The sequence below is a fragment of the Tamandua tetradactyla genome, chromosome 2, assembly GCF_023851605.1.
Source record: "Tamandua tetradactyla isolate mTamTet1 chromosome 2, mTamTet1.pri, whole genome shotgun sequence".
In the NCBI taxonomy this organism is placed as follows: Eukaryota; Metazoa; Chordata; class Mammalia; order Pilosa; family Myrmecophagidae; genus Tamandua; species Tamandua tetradactyla.
Genome location: NC_135328.1, coordinates 75,676,961 through 75,698,471, shown reverse-complemented (window position 1 = coordinate 75,698,471; position 21,511 = coordinate 75,676,961). Strand labels below are relative to the sequence as shown.

Sequence of the window (21,511 nt, the reverse complement as noted above, 5' to 3'; positions counted from 1 at the left end):
CAAAATAATAAAAGGAGTCTCACTTTTTTCTTTAAAGAACATTTTTAATGCAATCTGATAAGAACAGTTGATGTATTAGAGGGGACCAATTCACAATTATTGATTGTGTTGCTGCCTTGATATTCAATTCAAATCTTAAGTATTAGAAAATTCAGAGTATTTTTTTCCATCCTTGTTCAGCAAACTAACAGATTTGGTAGCTTAAAATCACTATTTAGGTGGTAACCATTCTTTCTTTTTCAAAATGTGAAGTTTCATTAGTTATCTTGTTTTCCATCCACTTTGGAATATTATGAAATTGAAGATAGTTATAGTCTTATTCTGCTCTGAGTAAAATGCTAAGTGTCCTTTGGGTTGGTTATGATATAATTGCATTATATTGTTACAAGTATTTGGGAATAAGGAACTTTGTATATGACAGATAAATAATGGTTGTAATGTACGCACCATCAATTGGTTTGTCTTTGTGTTTTCCCTTCTGCATTACTCTGGTACCAAATCTTTCTTCCATGAAGGAAATATGAACTATGTGGTAAGGCATGGACAGCCTCCACAGTCCTGAATTCCAAGAATGGGCAGATCAAGAAATTGGACTCTACAGAAGGAATTGTTGTTGAAAATCAAAGAAAACTATTTTCACCTAGATGGCTAAGATAGGATTCCTAGGGGCCATCTTGAAAATCATGTACAAAGACACCATCTAAAGGATGGGGGAAAAGACGCTTCCCCAGGGGTTTTGGTTGAGCCAGTTAGGTCCCATTGGAATTCCCGCAGCAGCCAATGGTTTGCTCTTTTCCAGATGCTCACTGCTAAGGCATGTTTTGTTTTTTCTGTGCAGCCCAGATCCCAAATGCAATTAATTTTATAAATGCTTTTTTATGTTCATATCCTTTGCTACATGTAAGCTTCAGAAGGTCAGGGAGAGTGCATCCTTTTCTTAATGTTCTATCCCCATTGTCTTTAAATGAATGAATGTATGGATAAATGCACCTCACTGCATACTTTCCTATTCAGTTTGCAGTATTAGCAGTTGGGGGAAAGTTCTTTTTTCTTTAAAGAACAGAAATGCCTTAAAACAATTTTATAACAATTTATTAAACTTCTAAAAACAGTAGGTAATATATTTATTACAAAGCAAACATAAACATATTTTATGTAAAGTAGAACATATAAATACAAAAACCATAAAAATTATAAATTAGTTGAAATGATTAATAAATAAATACATATTTTATGAAATAAATTTTAGTTACAGGGCACTAGATACATTCCTCCAGATTCTGAAAATGTTTGTTCATACATATATTTTAAAATACTGATAAAATATGCTAAATATAAATCAAATTATTTTGTAACTGAAGCAAAAAATATTGGCTTTTGATATGACTGGAAAATTAAGTCTGAGCTTGGATGTTCATTTCTGGGAATCAGTTTCCTTTCTACTTCCTGAGTTTTCCTGTGAGCACATGAATGAAGAGAAACCATCTCCTGATTTCCACTCTGACAACCTCCCAGGCACAGTTACTGTTTTTCTTCTCTTGTAGATAGAGATGGATTCTCTGGAAGTATCTCCTCAGTGCCAGTGTGAGGTCCTTCATTCCCAGGAGAGATCCTTCTTCTCCCATCTCCTGCAGCAAACAGGTCTCAAGGTCCTCCAGCTGGCGGTGAAGTCCTGAGAGGAGTTGTTCCAGGAGGGTCGTGTTCCAAACAGCAGAGGAGGCCTCTGTGTGGAAGAGGTTGAAGATCTGCTGGAGCATCTCGTGGACGACAGACAGGGCCTGGGCCTTCTGGACCCGGCTGGCCTCCACCATCTCCTGGGGGAATCTGAAGTCAGTCCTGTCCTTCAGGCAGGAGAGAAGGGAGATCTTCCCCATTTGTCCCAACACTGTGAGGGTCTCCTGCTTTCCCACGTCCAGGCTCTGAGGCAGGTCACAGCTGAAGGAGCTGATGGGGCTGGAGAAGATCATCACCAACACCACCAGTGAAGGGACTGAAAAAGCCATTGGTGAGTTCCAAGGAGACCCTCTTCTGGTTGAGATGGGGGACCGTGAGCTTCAAATCAGGTTCTCTGAGAAAGTTCTTCCATGTGTGCCATTTAAATACTGAAGATAAGAAATTTCATTTTCTGAATTTCACCCAGACATTTCTATTCCTCATTCTGGAATTTCCCTTCTCCTTAGTGGCCTGAGAACATGTATAATTTGCTATTCTTTCTGTCTCCTTACACTGAGAGTTCAGTTTACAGAAAAAGTATTAGAATTCCCAATCCAATGAAATGCTCATCATCTTAAACACCAATATATAATGGATATATCTGTCTGTATACGTGTTTTCATATGCTAAGAAGAACTTTGAGAAATCATTCCTTGGCTTCTTTTTAAACCTTCTTTCTCCCCCTCTTGATATTCTTCATGGAAGTGTGGTAATCAGAAATGAAATATGTGTCCTTTATGTGTATAAATCTACTTGTGCTTTCTGTCATATTCTTAATACCAGGTACTTGATAACATCCTTAAAGAAAAGGGCACTTGGTCTTCCTTCAACTCATGGGAGCTTTCACCTGGTTCATGCTGAAATAGTTGATCAAAGGTTGTAGATCTCAAAACAAGCAAAGAACTTGGTTTATACTTATCCCCATTTTCTATCTGAGGTAACTTTGCCCCCGTTTTATGTGGATAATGAACCCACACAAAACGGAATTAGATGTGTGCATATGTGTTTGTGTCTGTATATGTTTGTAAGCACAGTCATGTGGTTTGGTAGGACGGGGAGTGTCATAAGGGTTGGTTGGATAATTGTTCCTAATTTCAAAGATATACTCATGTGCGCCATTATTACTACCTCTCTCAAAGCATCCCCTCATCTCACCTGTATTTCCACAAATGTAGTACACCCTCTCCTCATAGCCTAGTATTTAGTATTTAGTTTAGTGTTATTACAACATACACACTTTTGGGGTTATTCCCTGAAAATAAGGATCATGTCAGCATACTTTTCGTACTATCCTTTAGACAATCCTGTATTGTGTGATAGTAGGTGTGGGGAGTGGAATTGTTGAGCATATGAGCCTACATTATTTAATCTTCCATGTTTCCGCCTCTTAATTCAAGCACCACCGTACAGTTTGGTGTATGTGAATGGCCTAGGATGGTCAGTAGTGGCAAGTTCTTTTTTTCAGGTGTACAATAAGTCTGATAGCCTCCTCTCTTCTTAAGGGTAAGAGTTCTCCATCATTATTAAATCCATATACCTTTAAAAGCTTTATGATACGCAGTTTGCCAAATTTGGTTTTCTTTATTCTACTTAATTGAGATAAGTATTGAACTGCCCATTGCTGCACTCAGCCAAGACTATACCGAGATGATTAATCCTCCCTCAAAATAAGTGAAGTGCAACCATTGCTAATGTCGAGACATGCAAGCAGTTAGAATGTGTGCACTGGGCTTCTTTGTTGCTTCGTGGCAGAGACGCTGTCCAGCCCAGTTCATTATTCTAGCTGTATCAGAATAATGACTTTGTGATCCATTTATTCTTTCAGGTTTTTTACATAATTAAAAAATTGTTCCCTCTTCTTTCGTATTAGATTTTTCTCTGATTAAAAGTTTTCCTTATGTCCTTCTAATGTTTCTAATTTGCTTTAAGTTTTGTTTCAAAAAGGAGAAGCGAAAGTGTAACTTAAAAAAATTACATTCTTTGTATGATTTTCGAGATATCAGAATATGCAGCTCACTTTTAATATTCCTAGAAAGTAAAAGGAAGCAGTCAAAACTGATGTACATAGGGAAAAGGAAAGTAAATAATGAAAATTAGAAAAAGAGGAAGTGACGTCTTTCTCTCCTGGAAAGACAACATGACACAACTAATGACACCACCAGATTCTGGGGTGTTGCACAGAAGGACAGGTTTCAGTGCAGCAGGTGGATGAAGTGTGGAAACGGCAGGTGGCTCCAGGAGGGCAGCTGGCTCTTTAAAAGAGGTTGTTGCTTAAAAGGCTACTTTTCAGTGTTGAAAATCAGAGAATTTTTTCCTTACTTTCTTCCCTGTTCTTTTCCTCATGTCCCCTCCTCCATCTTCCTCGCTCTCCCTTCTTCTCTCTCTCTCTCTTCCTCCTCCCCCTGCCCCATTTTATTTTCTCCACAGTGGACCACAGAGATGATTCAACTCCAGGATTCGTTACACCAACTGACATACAGCAGAGTGTGACTTGTACATTGAACAGCCATTTAGTTAATGTGAGGGCGGTTTGGCATATCAGGAGTGAATAGATGTTATGTATTTAGACAGAGCAGTGCTTCCATACACATGTTTAAGTTCACACAAAGATGAAATTAGAAATAAAACTTGGCTTTTGATTTTTGAGCTGAGAATTAAAGGAACGTAGCAGATCATCTCAGGGAAACATCCATTTAGTTCCCATAGCTGGCTGGGTTGCTTTTCTCCATTATGGGAGAGGCTAACAGGTCATGCTTACTTTGTTCCAGGTGTTGTTATAAGGACATCACACAACCATCATCAGGGCATCCCGACGCAGTGGGAATGGTGATCATTTCCGTGTAACAGGAGTGAGGGGGCAAAGGTCTCACAGCCTGTAGATACTAGAGCTGCGACCTGAACCCAGGCTGCCTTCCTGGAGTTAAATATCACAACCATGAGAGGCAAAGTCTTTTCCGAATAACATTTTCCCTGCCATATATAAACACTAACAAGTTTTTAGCTTCCGCTTCCCATTTTTCCTGTTCACTGGAAGCATCATTCCCTCTCTCCAGATAGACCAGAATCCATTTGGGTAAAATACAGGCCACTTAACACCTTCTAATTTCCAGCCCTGTCTTTCACATAAATGATGCTACTTTTGGGCTCAACTGGATTTCTAAAACGCCCCTTTCCCACATGAGATAGTTTCAGAAATTAACCAGAAGTTTAAAGTATCTATTTTTGGGGGGTGGCGGGGGCACATAGTCTGGGTACCAAACCTGGCTCTCCGCATGGAAGGCAAGAATTTTATCACTGAAGCATCCGTGCACCCTAAATTATCCAGTTTGTATTTATTTTTATTGTCTTTGTTTTCAGAAGCCTTCATATTTTCAACAGAGTTCTGAAATGCTATGTTACGCACTCTTTGGAATATTTACTCCTTTTTGTACGTACTGTGGGGCAGGGACTCCTGTGTCTGCTCCTGTGACAGACACTGCTCTAGAATCTAGGAACAGTGTTACTGCCCTCAGGGAGCTCACAGTCCAGTGAGAGGTCAGAAGTCAATCAACTAGTTAGGGTGATGACTTCATTACCAGTGTGCAGAGAGCAGCTAAAGGCTTAAGGGTAAAGTGCTAAGGAGGATGGAGTACCGTGTACGGTTTAACCACTATTTATAGAATAAATCATGACTTTTGTCCAGCTCAATACCCTCTCTGAATTTCCTATTTCTCCATCTATAAAATTTAAATGACTCTGATGGTTATATCTCAAACGGAAATTGTGAAGATTCAATGAAATTATGTTCGTGGAATACTTTGCTGAGACCTGTATATAATATAATTTGGCCATTAATATTAGCACTTATAGAAAAATATTTACAGGTGCAATGAGGGAATGTCACGATAAGTTCTGGGTACCATTGCAGTCCCAACAATCCCATTTCTATGACATTGTCTAGACTTTACTTTCAGGAGCACCAAGAGGTACAAAAAATAGTTAAAAGCTAAGGCGGATACTGCGTTGGCACTTCTTAATTATGAGTCCCCCATCCTGTACACATGTCGATGAATGTTCATTTTTTACTTGACTTCACCACATACACATACACAAAAGTAGAAGGGAAACAAAAGGGGTAATGTGGAAATTCCCAGAAATGAAGGTTTGTGCGCTGTGAGCACCGTGTCCACACCACGTGCTGAGGCGAGGCTCCCTCTCCAGGCAGTTCTGCAGAGTTACCAGCTTCCCCGGGGCCTTCCCAGGCTCTGTGCTGATGGTTCTGCTGAGGCTCTGCCCCTTCCCCATCTGTTGTCTGGCCTGTGTCCTGCCTGGGAGCCACGGCCATTGGGAACCCTTCACTCTGGTGAGTCAGATGGAGAGAAGCTCCCTCTTGTCATGTGTAAAGGACAGGAATGTCTTCTGATCTTCTCACGTACTCTTGGATGGGAACCAGTTTGAGAAGACGCTACCACCCCTGTCCTACCTGAGCTAGTCCAGCAAATCTTCAACCTCTTCATACAAGTGGTTCTTTAGTGGCTTGGATGACACTCTGCTCAACCCATTTCTCTTTGGATTTTATTAGCACCTGAAAGATCTGGAGACATGATCGGAGAAGGAAATGAAGGTAGATCAGACACCCCTGGAAAGCAAGGACTCCAGTCTGACTGTGAGGAGGCACTTCCAAGGAGTCAGGATGCATCTGAAGGAGAAGCAATAGCTCTGTGCCTGGGAGGTGGTCTGGGTTGAAATCAGAAGGTGCTTTCTTTTCAATAACAAGCTCAAAGGAAATCTCTGGCAATAACGGACATGCGATTCCCAAAACAGTTCATTTGGTCAACTCATTTGCTCCTTCCAAGATTGAGAGTGTAATCTTCATCATCGTTTTTATGCCAGATTAAAAATAAATCATGGCAAACTTTATGGATTCAAAAGCCTTTAAGATAGAGAAGTGCAGCTTCCATTTGTTATAACTGAACAAAATTTTATAATTTTTATTTACCTATATAAAATTATCGATATATTTACATTGTTCACAGTATTTAAATATTTAGTGTCCATTAAACATTTGTTTAATATTGTGTTTTGTACAAGACTCTACTGCTAATTTTTAAGTTATGGGAAATAAATGCCATTTGAAGAAAACTATGTTCTTGCTTCACACACATTCTTAGTGTAAAGATTGACAAAAAGCCTTTTCTCATAAACAAACCCAGGCAAAGACCTGAATGAAGAGGGAGTGGGAATCCCCAGCACCAGTCATATTATGATGGGCATCATGAGTAGGTATTGAATCTGATTCCCCAGGACATAACTCAGCTGTAGAAAGTGGATCTCCGTGGCGAAGAGCCCAAGGTCTGGACCCGGTCCTCTGCTTGGTGCCTGAGCATGAATGATGCTTCATGTGCCATTGAAGAACTGAGTGAGCCAAAGGAAGTTTACTCTGCTTCTAAACTGTGGGCCCTGGAGAGTGTGGGAGAGACCAGAGGAAGTGAGAGGAAGCCTCACATGTGTGACTGGACCCTGAATATTTTCATGTCTTTATTCTGTACTTTAAATATTTCAAGCATAATATTGAATGCTATGTCCATATAATTAAACATTAGATTGCAATGTCCTTTTATTTTCTATGATGGTTTCATACTCAGTATTTATTTGACTGTTACATTCACCTAGAAAGTACTTGTAGCATTTTTATTATTTTGCTATTGTTTGTTCAATAAAGAGTTTTTGAGCTCCTTGTATGTAACACCTACTAGGTGTGGTGTCAGATGCCAGCGACACTAAGGTGAATACATTTTACACCTGCCTTTTAGTTGTGTATAGTCGTCTAGACAGCTGGTCTAAGGAGAAGAAAGGGCAGCTAGTGGGGCTTCCCTGAGAAATGGAGAGAAGGAGGAGACACAGTGCATCCTAGACTCAGCCTCACTGGCATGCAGTGTGGAGCTGCATTCTGACTAGTGTGTGGCGTCATTATGTTGTCAGATTCTGTTCAGATGGGAAAATACTTGGAAGACAACTATCATTCAGCAGATCTGGGTATAGCATCCCTTAGTATCAAACGATAGGGGTTGGTGAATTCTAATATAATTAACTGAAAGTGAGCAAAAATGTGAAAGATGTAAGCCTTTCAAATTGGAAAGAAAAAAGTAATAGTATTTCTGTTGTGAAAAGACATTTTCTTAAATATACAACATTGCAAAAAATCCACAAGAAAGCTCCTAGCAGCAATAAATGAATTCAGAAAAATTTTTGAACATTAGATCACCGTAGAGAATTACTTGTTTTTCTATACACCAGCAATCTGAAATGAAAATAATGAAACAATTCCCTTACAACTGCATCTATGAAAATATCTAGAAATACATTTACCCAAGGATGTTGTATTGGTCAAAATTCTTCACAGGAATAGAAGCTTCAAGATATGCTTATGTAAATGTTAAGGGTTTTCTTTTAAGACTGAGCTCACATGACTGTAGGGATAGACATGTCCAAATTCCATATGCAGGACATGAATTGGGATTTTGCCGAAGAAGGCTTTGATGAATCCCTCAGAGGAACTGGCTGGCTGAAGTAGAGATAGAAATTCACCTTTTTATTGCTGAAATAATGAGTTCAGCATGTGAGTCGCATTGCTTTACATTCATATGCTTCAATTTTATATGAGAATTATTTAATCCTAGCAAATTATTGTCATACTGACTACAAGATTTCTGACAATTTCTAAGAATACACCATTAACATAGCAACACATTGCATTAAATTACTGTCATCGTAAGTGCATTCAAAATTAATATCACTTTGTGAATAAAATAATATAACAGGAATCATTTTATTCACTAACTCATTCAACCATCTCACCTGTTTATACACGAACATACATTCCCAGTTATATCTATTCATATCACGTCTGCTAGACACACTTACCAGGCTGACTAAAGCACAATTCCAGAAGGAACTAGCATTGTACCATGGAATGAGTTAAATTTGGTGATATTTTTAATTAAAAAATTAGGAGATAATTTCAGTTGACTTTTAAAATACATTATCTTTAAATTAATGGCACTTGTAGAATTGAAGGGCATATGAGAAAAGTCAAACACCTATAAAGGTAACATAAAAGCAAAGCATAAATCAATAAAATGAGAACCATAAACAATACAATAGGATATTAAATACAAGCTGCTTAAACATCCTTGTTAAAAGGAAAACTCTTGACTCATTTATTAAACAACTCCATAATTACTCTCAATAGAGGGAAATGGCTAATATCAAATAATAATAAAAACTAAAAGCAAACGATGGACAGAGATAGAGCAAGACTATAAGAGGGAAAGGTGTAGAGGTTTTGATCTGTACATTGATATTACTATCAAAGATAAATTGATAATGAGTAATAGTCATAAGAATTTAATTAAAAAGTGCCAAATTTGAAAAATAGTGTCAAGATATAAAGGAAACAAATATAATACATAATTATATTATAAAAGTCATGGAACTAAAATGAAAATAAAATGAAACATTCAGCAACAACTTCTAGAAGTCTATAAAAACGTGAGGAGAAACATGATGCATTACTGAATTTTAGGACAATATTATTTTTTCTAAAAATAATATAGAAAACTGAGATGGGTAAAAATAATTGGGAAATACTATTTAAAGAGTAAAATCAGTGACTAAGATTCTGGGCACTGTAACTTAAAACAAGAAAACTTGGAGAATTTCAGTTAAGAACAGAGGCCATCAGGAGATGGAAAGATGGAAGATATTGGGTAATTGGAGCTGGAGGGATACATATTGTGCAACAGGACTGATTGTAAAAATTCAGAAATGGATAATATACTTCCTAATTGTAGTACAATAATGTTAGTACACCGAATGAAGCTGAATGTGAGAATGATGGAGGGAGGAAGGCTGGGGGCTCAAGTGAAACCAGAAGGAAAGACAGACAATAAAGACTGAGATGGTGTAATCTAGGAATGCCTAGAGTATACAATGATAGTGAATAAATGTACAAATTTAAAAATGTTTTTGCATGAGGAAGAACAAAGGAATGTTGATATTGCTGGGTGTTGAAAATAGATGGTAATTCATATTTTAAAACTTTAACTTATATGTGAGACTAAAGCAAAAATTTTGGTACAAAATTTATATTTTGACTAGTGCATTTCCTAATATAACTTATGTGGACAGTTTAATTGAACACCGTAAGTACATGGAACCTTGAATAGGGCATGAAATTTTGTAGGTTTGCTGTTATAGTTGATCAGTTTGTAGATCTCGGAACAAGAGGAGAACATGGTTTATCCTTACCCCATTTTCTAGCTGAGGTATCTTTGCCTCCACTTTAAGTGGATAATGAAGCCACGCAAAGGGGAATTAGATGTGTGTACATGTGTTTGCGCAAGTGTGTGTATGTACAGTTGTGTGGTTCAGTAGGATGGGAAAAGTCCTATGGGTTTTCTGGATAACTTTTTCTAATTTCAAAGAGATACACTCAAGTGCACTGTTATTACAACCCGTCTCAAAGCATCCCCTCATTTCACCATTTCCATAAATGCAGTGCACCCTCTCCTCACAGCATAAACTTTCAGTATTTTGTTTAGTGTCTTACAACACCCACAGACCTCTTTGAATCATTCCTTGAAAGTAAGGAACGTATCAGCATACCGTCCCTAGAACCCTTGAGACAACCCTGTATTTTGTGATGTAGCTGTGCGGAATGGAATTGCTGTGCATATGAGCTGATATTTTTTAATCTCCTGAGTTTCCTCCTCTTAGTTCAAGCATCACAATATAGTTTGTATGCATATGAGTGGCTCAGAGTGGTCAATAGTGACATATTCTTTTGTCAGAACAATAAGTCTGACACCCTCCTCTCTTCATAAGGAGAATTCTCCATCATACTAAGTTCATGTACCTTAAATAGCTTTGCGAAACACAGTTGTCCAAATTTAGTTTTCTTTATTCCATTTAATTGATATAAGTACTGAACTGCCCATCATTGCACTAAGCCCAGACTATACCAAGATGATTAAATCTGCCCTCAAGAAAAGCAAATTTGCAACCATCATTAATGTTGAGATGTCTGTGCAGTTAAAATGTGTGCACTGGGCTTGACTGCTGCTTTATGGCACAGATGTTGTCCAGCCCAATCCAGTATTCTAACCTCATCAAAATAATGACTAAGTCATCCATTTCTTCTTTCATATTGTATTGCATGTCTAAAAATTGTTCCCTCTTCTTTCGTATTTGTTTCTGCACTGATTAAATGTTTTCCTAAAGATTCCATAAGGTTTCCAATTTCACATTGAGGTTTGTTGCAAAAAGGGAAGAGGAAACGAAATGAAAATAAGACACCATTTTCAAGGTATCTGAATATCGTGCTCACTTTTAATATTCCTGGAATGTAAAAGTAAGCAACCATGGAGAAGTAACACACAAAGGCAAATAGAAAGTAAATGCTGAAAATTAAAAAAGAGGAAGTGACATCTCCCCTCATGAAACAACAAAATGACACACGTAATGACACCACTGGAATTCTGGGGTGTTATATAGAGTGACAGGTTTCAATGCAGCGGGTGAATGAGACTGTTGAAACCGCAGAAAACTCTCAAAGGAGGCAGCAGATCTTTAAAACAGACTGTTGCTTATAAGATTAGTTTTCAGCTTTGAAAGATCAGGAAATTTTTTTCGTACTTAGTTTTCCCCCCAGTTCTTATCCCTTTCCTCTTCATCCTTCTCCTCCAACTCCTCCTTCTTCCTCTCCCTCCATCCCTTTCTCTGTTCCTCCCTCCATCCCTCCTTCCCTCCCTCCCCTCTTCTACACCACCCCCCTCTTCTTTCCACTGACTGCAAAGATGATCCGACTTCATGGATTTAGTCACACCAGTTGACATTTAACAGAGAGTGGCTTGTAGGATGAATGGCAATTAATGTGTGAGACGTTAGCTATCTCAGGAGCTAATAGATGTTAATCACTTGGAGAGGGCATTACCTTCACACAGGTGTTCAATGTCACGCGAAGACGAAATTAGAAATAAATCTGTTTTTTATCGGAACTAGAGGAATACAGGCAGATCATCTCAGGGAGACTTCTGTCCAGTTTTCATAGCTGGTTTGTCTCCATTATGGGAGTGGCTCACAGGCCTTGTCTGTAATTGTTCCAGAGGGTGTTATAAGCACATCACAACATGGCTTAAGGCCATCCCGGCGCAATGGGTACAAGTAACATTTCCGTGTACAGTGAGGAGGCAAAGGTCATCGAGCCCAGACCGCGCGGTGGCGGCGACGTGCGCTGCGGCCCCGAGGAGCGCGTCGAGCCCGCGGAGGCCTGGCGCGGTGGCGGGGGCGGCGGGGCGGGTCCCGCGTCGGCCCCTTTGCGCGCGGAGGGAGCCGCCACCAGTGGGCGAGGAGGCTGCGGGACGGAAGGCGGCCGGAGGGGGGCGCCCGCGGGTCCTGCCGCCCCTGCTCTTGCGCGCCCAGCACCCTCCCCCCCGCCACGCACGGACCGCGGTTATGAAAGTATTTTCTGATGAAACTGGATTGGAATGATTTTCATGACATTTGTATATTTAGATATGTGTGTGTATATATATATATATATATATATAATTTTGCATTTGAATTAAAGTGCCATGAGAAAATTTGCACATTTCAAGGTGGTCTTAGCCACTTCCCTGATTTGGGTGCTCTTGGATTTTTCCTGCTGCTTTACTTCAGTGAATGCAACAAATGTGATGAAAAAAGGGAAAGAGGATTTCCTGCTGGAGATGTTCTAGCGGCGGTACAAAAGCGCATGAAGGTCCTGGAGAAATGGGGAAACCAGTCGAATTACTAAAGACGATCAAGAAAATATGAAAGAGATGTTTTAAATCAGTCAGTTCAACTTACTGGCGAGTGAGATGATTGCCCTCAACAGGTGTTCACCAGATGTGAAGTTAGAAAGGTGTAAACAAAGATTTATCGGGATAATCTTCCTACAACAAGTGTGGTGATTGTTTTCCACAGCGAAGCTTGGCGCACATTTCTGAGAACTGTCCATATTGTGATTAAATTGCTCACCAAGACATATGTTAGAAGAATTGTTTCTGGTGGATGATGCCAGAGAAAGAGACTTCTTGAAAAGACCTCTAGAGAGTTATGTGAGGAAATTAAAAGTACCACTTCATGTAATTTGAATGGATCAACATTCTGGGGTGATCAGAGCTAGATGAAAATATGCTGCTGTGTCTGAAGGTCACCTTCTTAGATTGTCTTGTGAACAGATAGTGGCATGGCTGGAGCCTCTCTTAGCCAGGATCAAACATGACAGGAAACCAGGCGCATGTCCTGTCGCTGATGTGATCAGTGATGATACTGTGGAGTCCATGGCGCGTTCTGACATGACCTAGGGTGGATTCCACTGGAAGCTCACTTTTTGCTGGTATCCTGTTCCCTAGAGAGAAATGGACTGAAGGAAAGGTGATTGGACTTCTCCAGTTAGAACACCAGCAATAGTGCAAGGGCTTTTTCAATAAATAGAAAGTACTTTCAGGAAATTGGAACATGTGATGCTGGAATAGATATTTACGAAGAAGAAGACCTAGAAATGTCCTCTAGAATTTGGCAGTGTGAAGGTATTTTGGAAATTGGTACCTGTTCATGTGTTGGACGTGTGTTTTGTAAAGCAACACCTTACACATTTCCAGGAGGCCCAGGGAAGATTATCAATAAAAATAATGGACGACTTGCAGAAGTTTGGATGGATGAATTCAAGATTTTTTTCTATATAATTTCCCCAGGTGTTACAAAGATAGATTATAGAGATATATCATCAAGTCTGGATCCAAGTAAAAAGTTTGAATGCAGACCTTCCTCTTGGTACCTGGAGGATATTTATCCTGATTCTCAAATTCCATGTCACTGTTTCTCTTGGGAGAGATACGTAATAAGGAAACAAATCAGTGTCTGGATTACATGACTAGAACAGAGAAATAAAAAGTTGGAATTTTTAGCTGTCATGATATGGGAGGTTATCAGGATTTTTTCTTATACTGCCAACCAAGAAATTTGAACAGTTGACCGTTGCTTGGATGTTTCCAAACTTAACGGTCCGGCACGATGCTCCAATGCCACCCCCTAACAGCAGCAACCTGTGGGAGTGCGACCCAGTGAAGTTCAGCCTCCAGCATGCGGACACGCGTCAGTGCCTGGGGAAAGCCCCGGAGGAGGAGAGCCGGGGGCCCAGCGTTAGGGGTGTGATGGAAGCCGGTCCCAGTCGTGGCTTCTCAGAAACATCTCCCTTCCAGAACTATCCTGAGACCAAGTTTACGAAAATGAGAACAAAAATAAGGATTGACTGGATTACTTCAGCATACATTTCTGCCACATTCTTAAGTAGCATAAAAGGGAAAGTGTTTTTCTGCTCTGCAGGATGTAAGGCTCATCAGCCATTAAAGTCTGAGACTCCTCTAGCTCTTCCTTAGCTGTGAACCAGCCTTCCTGGCCAAGGCCGTGACGCTACATACTAGTGAGACTGTGCACACTGATGTTTACAAGATTGAAAGAGTTTCTCATCAAGAATCATTGTAAAGAAAACTCAGACAATGAAACAACCAAAAAAACTGTACTTTCTGGAGAGCTGCACTTCTATGGTTTGCTCGCACATCAGTAATTTCTGCTGAATGGGCTGTCATGATGATGAGATTTCCAAGTGTTTTTTTTCCTGATTAGAATTGGTAGCCAGTATATATTGATTAAAAAAAATGTAAACGAATTGGTACCAGATTCAAAACCATGAAAATAACATTTGTACAGTAATTTATAAAGCTATGTTAAATAAGGTTGAAAGAAAATTAAATCAGAACTATCAGAAGCATAATTTGCTATCATATAGTTTTGAATTTCTCTCTGTGTTTTCTACTTCAGTGGGGAAAATAACTGATTCCGATGACATTTATTTTATTTTCATATGTGATAATCATGGATGCTTTATTTCCTTGGGGGTCTGAAATTGATCTGGAAAAAGATGGCTCTTTGAGATACAGTTTTAATGTCTTTCTACAGTTTTTTATATTATTTTATTTGGTTTTTGGGTGTTGGAATTATAATTTTTTACTGTCCATTAAACACTTGTTTAATATTGTATTTTGTACATGACTGTACTGTAAATTCTTTAGTTATGGGAAATAAATGACATTTGAAGAAAACCATTTTCTTGCTTCACACATTTTTTTTTTTTTTTTTGCATGGGCAGGCACTGGGAATCGAACCTGGGTCTCCACATCGCAGGTGAGAACTCTGCCTGCTGAGCCACCATGGCCTGTCCCCCACACTTTTTTAATATAAAGGTAGTCCAAAGCATTTTCTCACCAAATAAACCCAGACAAAGTACCTGAATGAGGAGGGACTAGGAATCCCCAGCACTAGTCATATTATGGTGGGCATTCTGACATAACTTAGCTATAGAAAGAAGACCTCCTTGGCAAAAAGTGCAAGCTATGGATTTTATGACTCCATAAAATTTTCCATGATTTGTTTTTAATCTGGCGTAAAAACAGCGATGGAGATTGCAATCTGTCTTGGAAATAGCAAATTAGTTGACCAGATGAACTCTTTTGAGAATCACCATGTTCACTATTTCTGCTGGTTTCCTTTGAGCTTGTTACTGAAGAGAAACCACCTTCGAATTTCAACTCGGACTACCTCCCAGCACAGGAACCGAATTGCTTCTCTTTCAGATACACCCTGAGTCCTCGGAAGTTCCTCCTCACAATCTGTCTGGAGCTTTCATTTCCCAGGGGTGTCTGATCTTCCTTCATTTCTTTCTCCAAACATGTCTCCAGGTCATCCAGGTGCTGATGAAGTCCAAAGAGGAATGTGTCCAGCAGGATCTCATCCCAGGCCGGAAAAGAACCACTTGTGATGGAAAGGTTGAAGATTTGCTGGAGTAGCTCAAGCTGGACAGCGGTGGTAGCATCTTCTCAACCTGCTTCTCAACCATGTGTATGTGGGGAGATCAGAAGTCATTCCCTTTCCTCAGACCTAATAGCAAGAAAGTTCTCTCCATTTGACCCACCAGTGTGAAGGTTCCCGATGGCCATGGCTTCCAGGCAGGACACAGGCTGGACAACAGGTGGGGAAGGGGCAGAGCCTCAGCAGAGCCATCAGCACAGAGCCTGGGAGGGCCCCTGGGGAGCTGGTGACTCTGCAGAGCTGCCTGGAGAGGGAGCCTCATCTCAGCACATGGTGGAGACACGTGGTGCTCACAGCACACAAACCTTCATTTTCTGGGTTTTTCTATTTTACCCCTTTAGCTTCCCTTCCTAAGGTTTTGGGTATTTCTGAATTCAATTAAAAAATGAACGTCTATCAACATGAGTACCTGATGGAAGTCTCCAGAGCAAGAAGTGCCATGCAGTATCTGCCACAGCTTTGATAGACATTTTTTCACATCCTCTTGGTTGCAGCTTGGGAGAAAATTCTAGACAATGTCAGTGAAAGGGTATTGTAGGGATTGCAATGGTACCCAAAACTTTTCATGACATTATCTCATTGCTTCTGTAAAGATATTTTTTATAGTACTAACATTATGGCCATATTTTATCATGTGTTTATTATGTACAGGCTCTCGGCTAAGTCATATACAAACATAATTTCATTGAATCTTCAGTTTCCCTTTCATACAATCATCATTGTCATTTATGTTCTATAAATGGAGAAACAAAACTCAAAGAGGTACCGAGCTCAACAAAACATTATTTAAATGGTAGACAAACCCTAAACAGTACTCTCTCCACCTTAACACTTTAGCCTTTAGCTGCTCTCTGCACACTGGTAATGAAGTCATCACCCTAACTAATTGATTGACTTCTGACCTCTCACTGGACTGTGAGCTCCCTAAGGGCAGTTACACTGCCCCTAGATTCTAGAGCAGTGTCTGTCACAGGAGCAGACGAGGAATCTCTGCCTCACAGCAAGTGCAAAAAGGAGTACGTGTTCCAAAGGGCATATATCCTAGCATTAAAGAAGTCTGATGGAAATATGAAGGCTTCTGAAAATAGAAATAGTAAAAACTAATTTAGGTAGATACTTTAAATGTCTGATTAATTTCTGAAAATATCTCATGTGGGAAAGGGGACTTTCAGAGATCCAGGTGAACCCAACACTAGCATCATTTATGTGAAAGACAGGACTGGAAATTAGAAGGTGTTAAGCGAGTTGTATTCTATCCGAAAGGATTCTGGTCTATCTGGAAGAGCCAGTGATGCTCTCAGTGAATAGGAAAAATGGGAGCTAGATGGAAAGAACTTGTTCAGTTTTATGTATGTCAGGGAAAATGTCTGATTCAGAAGCATCTTTGCCTTTCATGGTTGCAATATTAAACTCCTGGGCTGGGCAACCCGGGTTCAAGTCACTGTTCTAGTTTGTCCTTGTTGTGTGACCTTGGCTACCTCACTCCTACTACACGGAAATGATTGTTTTCATTACATCAAGATGCCCTGCAGATGGTTGTTGTGATGTAATTGTGACAACATCTGGAAAAAAGAAAACAAAGACTTGTTAGCCTCTTCCATAATGAAGAAAAGCAACCCAGCCAGCTAAGGAAACTAGATGGATGTTTCCCGAGATGATCAGCCTCTTTATTTCTCAGCTCAAAAGAAAAAAAAACAAGTTTTGTTTCCAATTTCATCTTTGTGTGAACTTGAACATGTGTATGGAGGTAATGCCCTGTCCAAATGAATAACATCTATTCACTCCTGAGATATGAAACATCTCTTGCAATTAATTAAATGGCCGTTCAGTTTACAAGCCACTCTCGATCAGTTGGTGTGACTAAATCCGTGGAGTTGGGTCATTTCTGTGTGTGTGTGTGTGTGTGTGTGTGTGTGTGTGTGTGTGTGTGTGTGTGTGTGAGAGAGAGAGAGAGAGAGAGAGAGAGAGAGAGAGAGAGAGAGAGAGAGAGAAACAGAAGGAGTGAGAAGAATGTGGAGGAGGAGGGGGATGAAGAAGAGAGAGAAAAGAACTGGGAAGAAATTAAGTAAGAAAAAAATTCGCCTAATTTTAAAGCTGAAGACTAGCTTTTTAAGCAACAGCCTCTTTTAAAGGTCCAGTCGCCCTCCTTCTGGAGCCATCTGTAGGTTCAACAGTCTCATCCACCTGCTGCACTGAAACCTGTTATTCTGTATAGCACCCCTGACTTGTGGTGGTGATATTAGCTGTGTCATTTTGTCATTTCAGGAGAGGAGGTGTCACTTCCTCTTTTGTAATTTTCACCATTTACTTTCCTTTTGCCTATGTGTATTACTTTTCAATGACTGCTTACTTTTACTTTCTAGGAATATTGAAAGTGAGCCAAATTCTGCTGTACTGAAATCATGGGGAGAATACGTTCCTTTTTGTTTATTGTATTTTCTCTTCCCTTTTTTTGTAACAAATCTCGAAGTGAAATTGGAAACATTACAGGGGCATTAGGAAAACATTTAATCAGTGCAAAGACAAATACCAAAGAGGGAACAATTTTTAAATTATGTATAAAATGTCAGAGAATAAATGGATCACTTAGCCATTCTTTTGGTAAAGCTGAAAAAATGGGCTGGGCTGGACGTCTCTGCCAGAAACCACAAGAAAGCTGAGTGCACACATTCTACCTGTTTGAATGTCTCGACATAGTAATAGTTGCACCTTACTCATTTTGAGGGCAGATTAATCATATTGGTATAGTGCGCGCTCAGTGCAATGATGAATAGTTCAAAACTTACCTCAATTAAGTAGAATAAAGAAAACTGAGTTTGGTAAGCTGTATATCATAAAGCTATTTAAGATATATGGATTTAATAATGATGGAAAACTATTCCCCTTATGGGGAGAGGTGGCTATCAGACTCATTATACACCTGAAAAAAAGAGTATGTCACTACTAACTATTCTGGGCCATTCACATACACACCAAACTATATGGTGATGCTTGAACTAACAGGAGCAGAGGTGGGAGAATAAATATTATAGCCTCATATGCACAGCAATTCATCTCCCCACACCTACCATCACAAAATATAGGATTGTGTAAAGGGTTCTAGGAAAGGTATGCTGACATGTTCCTTGCTTTCAAGGGATGATTTTAAGAACTTTGTAGGTGATGTAAGAACACTAAACTAAATACTAAAAGTCTAGGCTATGAGGAGAGGATGTACTACATTTGTGGAAATACGGGTGTGACGAGAAGATGCTTTGAAAGAAGTAATAATAATGGTGCACTTGAGTATGTCTTTGAAACTAGAACCAATTATCCGTTCAAATCATAGAACTCTCCCCATCTTATCAAACCACACCACTGCATGCACAGATATCTAATTCCCTTTTCGTGGTTTCATTATTAACTTAAAGTGGGGGCAAAGATACTCCAGAAAGAAAATGGGGATATATATGAACCACGTGCTTCTTGTTCTTAGTTCTACAACCTTCTATCAACTGTATCAACATGAACCAGGTGAAACTCTTGTAGGTTGAAGGAAGCATAAGGAGTCCTTTTGCTTTAGATTGCCAAGTGCCCTCTATTGAGAATATGACAGAAAACACAAGTAGATCTATGCATATAAAGGACATATCTTTCATGCCCGATTAGTACATGAAAACTTCCATGAAGGATATCTCAAGGGGAGAAAGAAGATTTAAGAAGAAACTGAAGAATGATTTCTTCAAAGTTGTTCTTAACATACGGAAGAAAGGATCCAGACAGCTGTATTAAAAATGGTGTTTATTAAGATAGTAAACGTCCCATTGGATTGGACTTCTAATATTTTAATGGGGAAACTGAACTCTCAGTGTAAGAATACAGAAAGAATTACAACTGATACGTCTTCTCAGGACACTGAGGAGGAGGGAATTTCCAAAATGGGAAATAGAAAGTTCTGGGTGAAATTCAGAAAATGAAATTTCATGTCTTCAGTATTTAAATGGCACACACAGAAGAAGGTCCTCAGAGAACCTGGTTCGAAGCTCACGGTCCCCCATCTCAGCCAGAAGAGGGTCTCCTTGGAACTCACCAATGGCTTTTTCAGTCCCTTCACTGGTGGTGTTGGTGATGATCTTCTCCAGCCCCATCGGCTCCTTCAGCTGTGACCTGCCTCAGAGCCTTGACATGGGAAAGCAGGAGACCCTCACAGTGTTGGGACAAATGGGGAAGGTCTCCCTTCTCTCCTGCCTGAAGGACAGGACTGACTTCAGATTCCCCCAGGAGATGGTGGAGGCCAGCCGGGTCCAGAAGGCCCAGGCCCTGTCTGTCGTCCACGAGATGCTCCAGCAGATCTTCAACCTCTTCCACACAGAGGCCTCCTCTGCTGTTTGGAACACGACCCTCCTGGAACAACTCCTCTCAGGACTTCACCGCCAGCTGGAGGACCTTGAGACCTGTTTGCTGCAGGAGATGGGAGAAGAAGGATCTCTCCTGGGAATGAAGGAACCCACACTCGCCGTGAGGAGATACTTCCAGAGAATCCATCTCTATCTACAAGAGAAGAAAAACAGTCACTGTGCCTGGGAGGTTGTCAGAGTGGAAATCAGGAGATGGCTTCTCTTCATTCATGTGCTCACAAGGAAACTCAGGATTTAGGAAGGAAAGTGATTCCCAAAGATGAACATCCAATCTCAGACTTAATTTTCCAGTCATTTCAAAAGCCAATATTTTTTGTCTCAGCTAGAAAATAATTTGATTCATATTTAGCATATTTTATCAGTATTATTGGCATATGTATGACCAAATATTTTCAGAATCTGAATAAATGTAACTATTGCCCCGTAACTGAACTTTATTTCACAAAATATGTATTTATTTATTTAAACATTTCAATTAACTTATAATTTTTATGGTGTTTGTATTCATATGTTCTGTTTTCCATAAACATGGTCACATTTGCTTTGTAATAAATACATTACTTATTGTTTTAATAGTTTATAAATCATAATTAAATTTCTTTTCAGTCATTTCTGTTCTTTGAAGAAAATAAATGTTCCCTTAGTTGCTAATTCTGTGAAATGATTTGCAAAGTATGTAATGCAGTGCATCCATCCATCCATTCATCCATTCATTCATTCATTCATTCATTTAATGATCATGGGGATAGAGCCTTGAGAAATAGTTGAGTGTTTTCTGACCTTCTGGAGCTTACATACAGCAAAGCACATGGACATTAAAAAGTATTTATAAAATTAGTTGCATTTGGAATCTGGGCTACACAGGAAAAGCAAAAGATGCCTCAGCAGGGTGTATGAAGGCAAGAGCAAACCATTGGCTGCTGCGGGAATTCCAGTGGGATCTATCAGACTCAAGCAAAATCCCCGGGAATATGTGTTTTTCCCATCCTTTGGATGATGTCTTTATATCATAGTAAAGATGGCCACAAATTATCCTAGATTCAGATTCCACTGTCTTAGCCATCCAGGCAGAAAGAGTTTTCTTTGATATTCAACAACAATTTCTTCTGTAGATTCCAATTTCTTGATTTGTCCTTCCTTGGAACTTAGGACTGTGGAGGCTGTCCAAGCTTTGTCACATGGTTAACATTTCCTTCCTGGAAGAAAGATTTGTTACCAGAGTGATGCAGAAGAGAAAAAGTGAAGACAAAACCAATTGATGGTGCATGTATTATAACTATTACTTGTCTGTCATCTACAAAAATTCTTATTTCCAAATACTTGTAACAATATGATGCAATTATATCATAAGCAACCAAAAGGACCCTGAGCTTTTCACTCAGAGGACGATAACAGGAGTCTCATTAGGTTTCTGAATCCAGGGCTGTGCTGGTTTGAAAGGACTACATACCTTAGAAAAGCCATGTTTT

At 39.6% G+C, this 21,511-nt stretch overlaps 2 protein-coding genes and 2 pseudogenes across 2 annotated transcripts; 2 read left to right on the top strand and 2 right to left on the bottom strand.

The window, feature by feature from the left end:
- Positions 1-1,439: 1,439 nt before the first annotated feature.
- On the bottom strand, positions 1,440-2,046 carry LOC143660836 (interferon omega-1-like). Its single transcript, XM_077134266.1, has one exon. The coding sequence runs from the start codon at positions 2,001-2,003 to the stop codon at positions 1,440-1,442; it is 564 nt and encodes a 187-aa protein (XP_076990381.1). The 5' UTR covers positions 2,004-2,046.
- Positions 2,047-12,326: 10,280 nt separating this feature from the next.
- LOC143656875 (polypeptide N-acetylgalactosaminyltransferase 1 pseudogene) lies at positions 12,327-13,990 on the top strand (annotated as a pseudogene).
- A 1,316-nt stretch (positions 13,991-15,306) lies between these two features.
- On the bottom strand, positions 15,307-19,682 carry LOC143656864 (interferon alpha-2-like; annotated as a pseudogene).
- Positions 19,683-19,716: 34 nt separating this feature from the next.
- On the top strand, positions 19,717-20,280 carry LOC143656853 (interferon omega-1-like). The gene has a single exon (XM_077128633.1). The coding sequence runs from the start codon at positions 19,717-19,719 to the stop codon at positions 20,278-20,280; it is 564 nt and encodes a 187-aa protein (XP_076984748.1).
- The last annotated feature ends 1,231 nt before the right edge of the window (positions 20,281-21,511 follow it).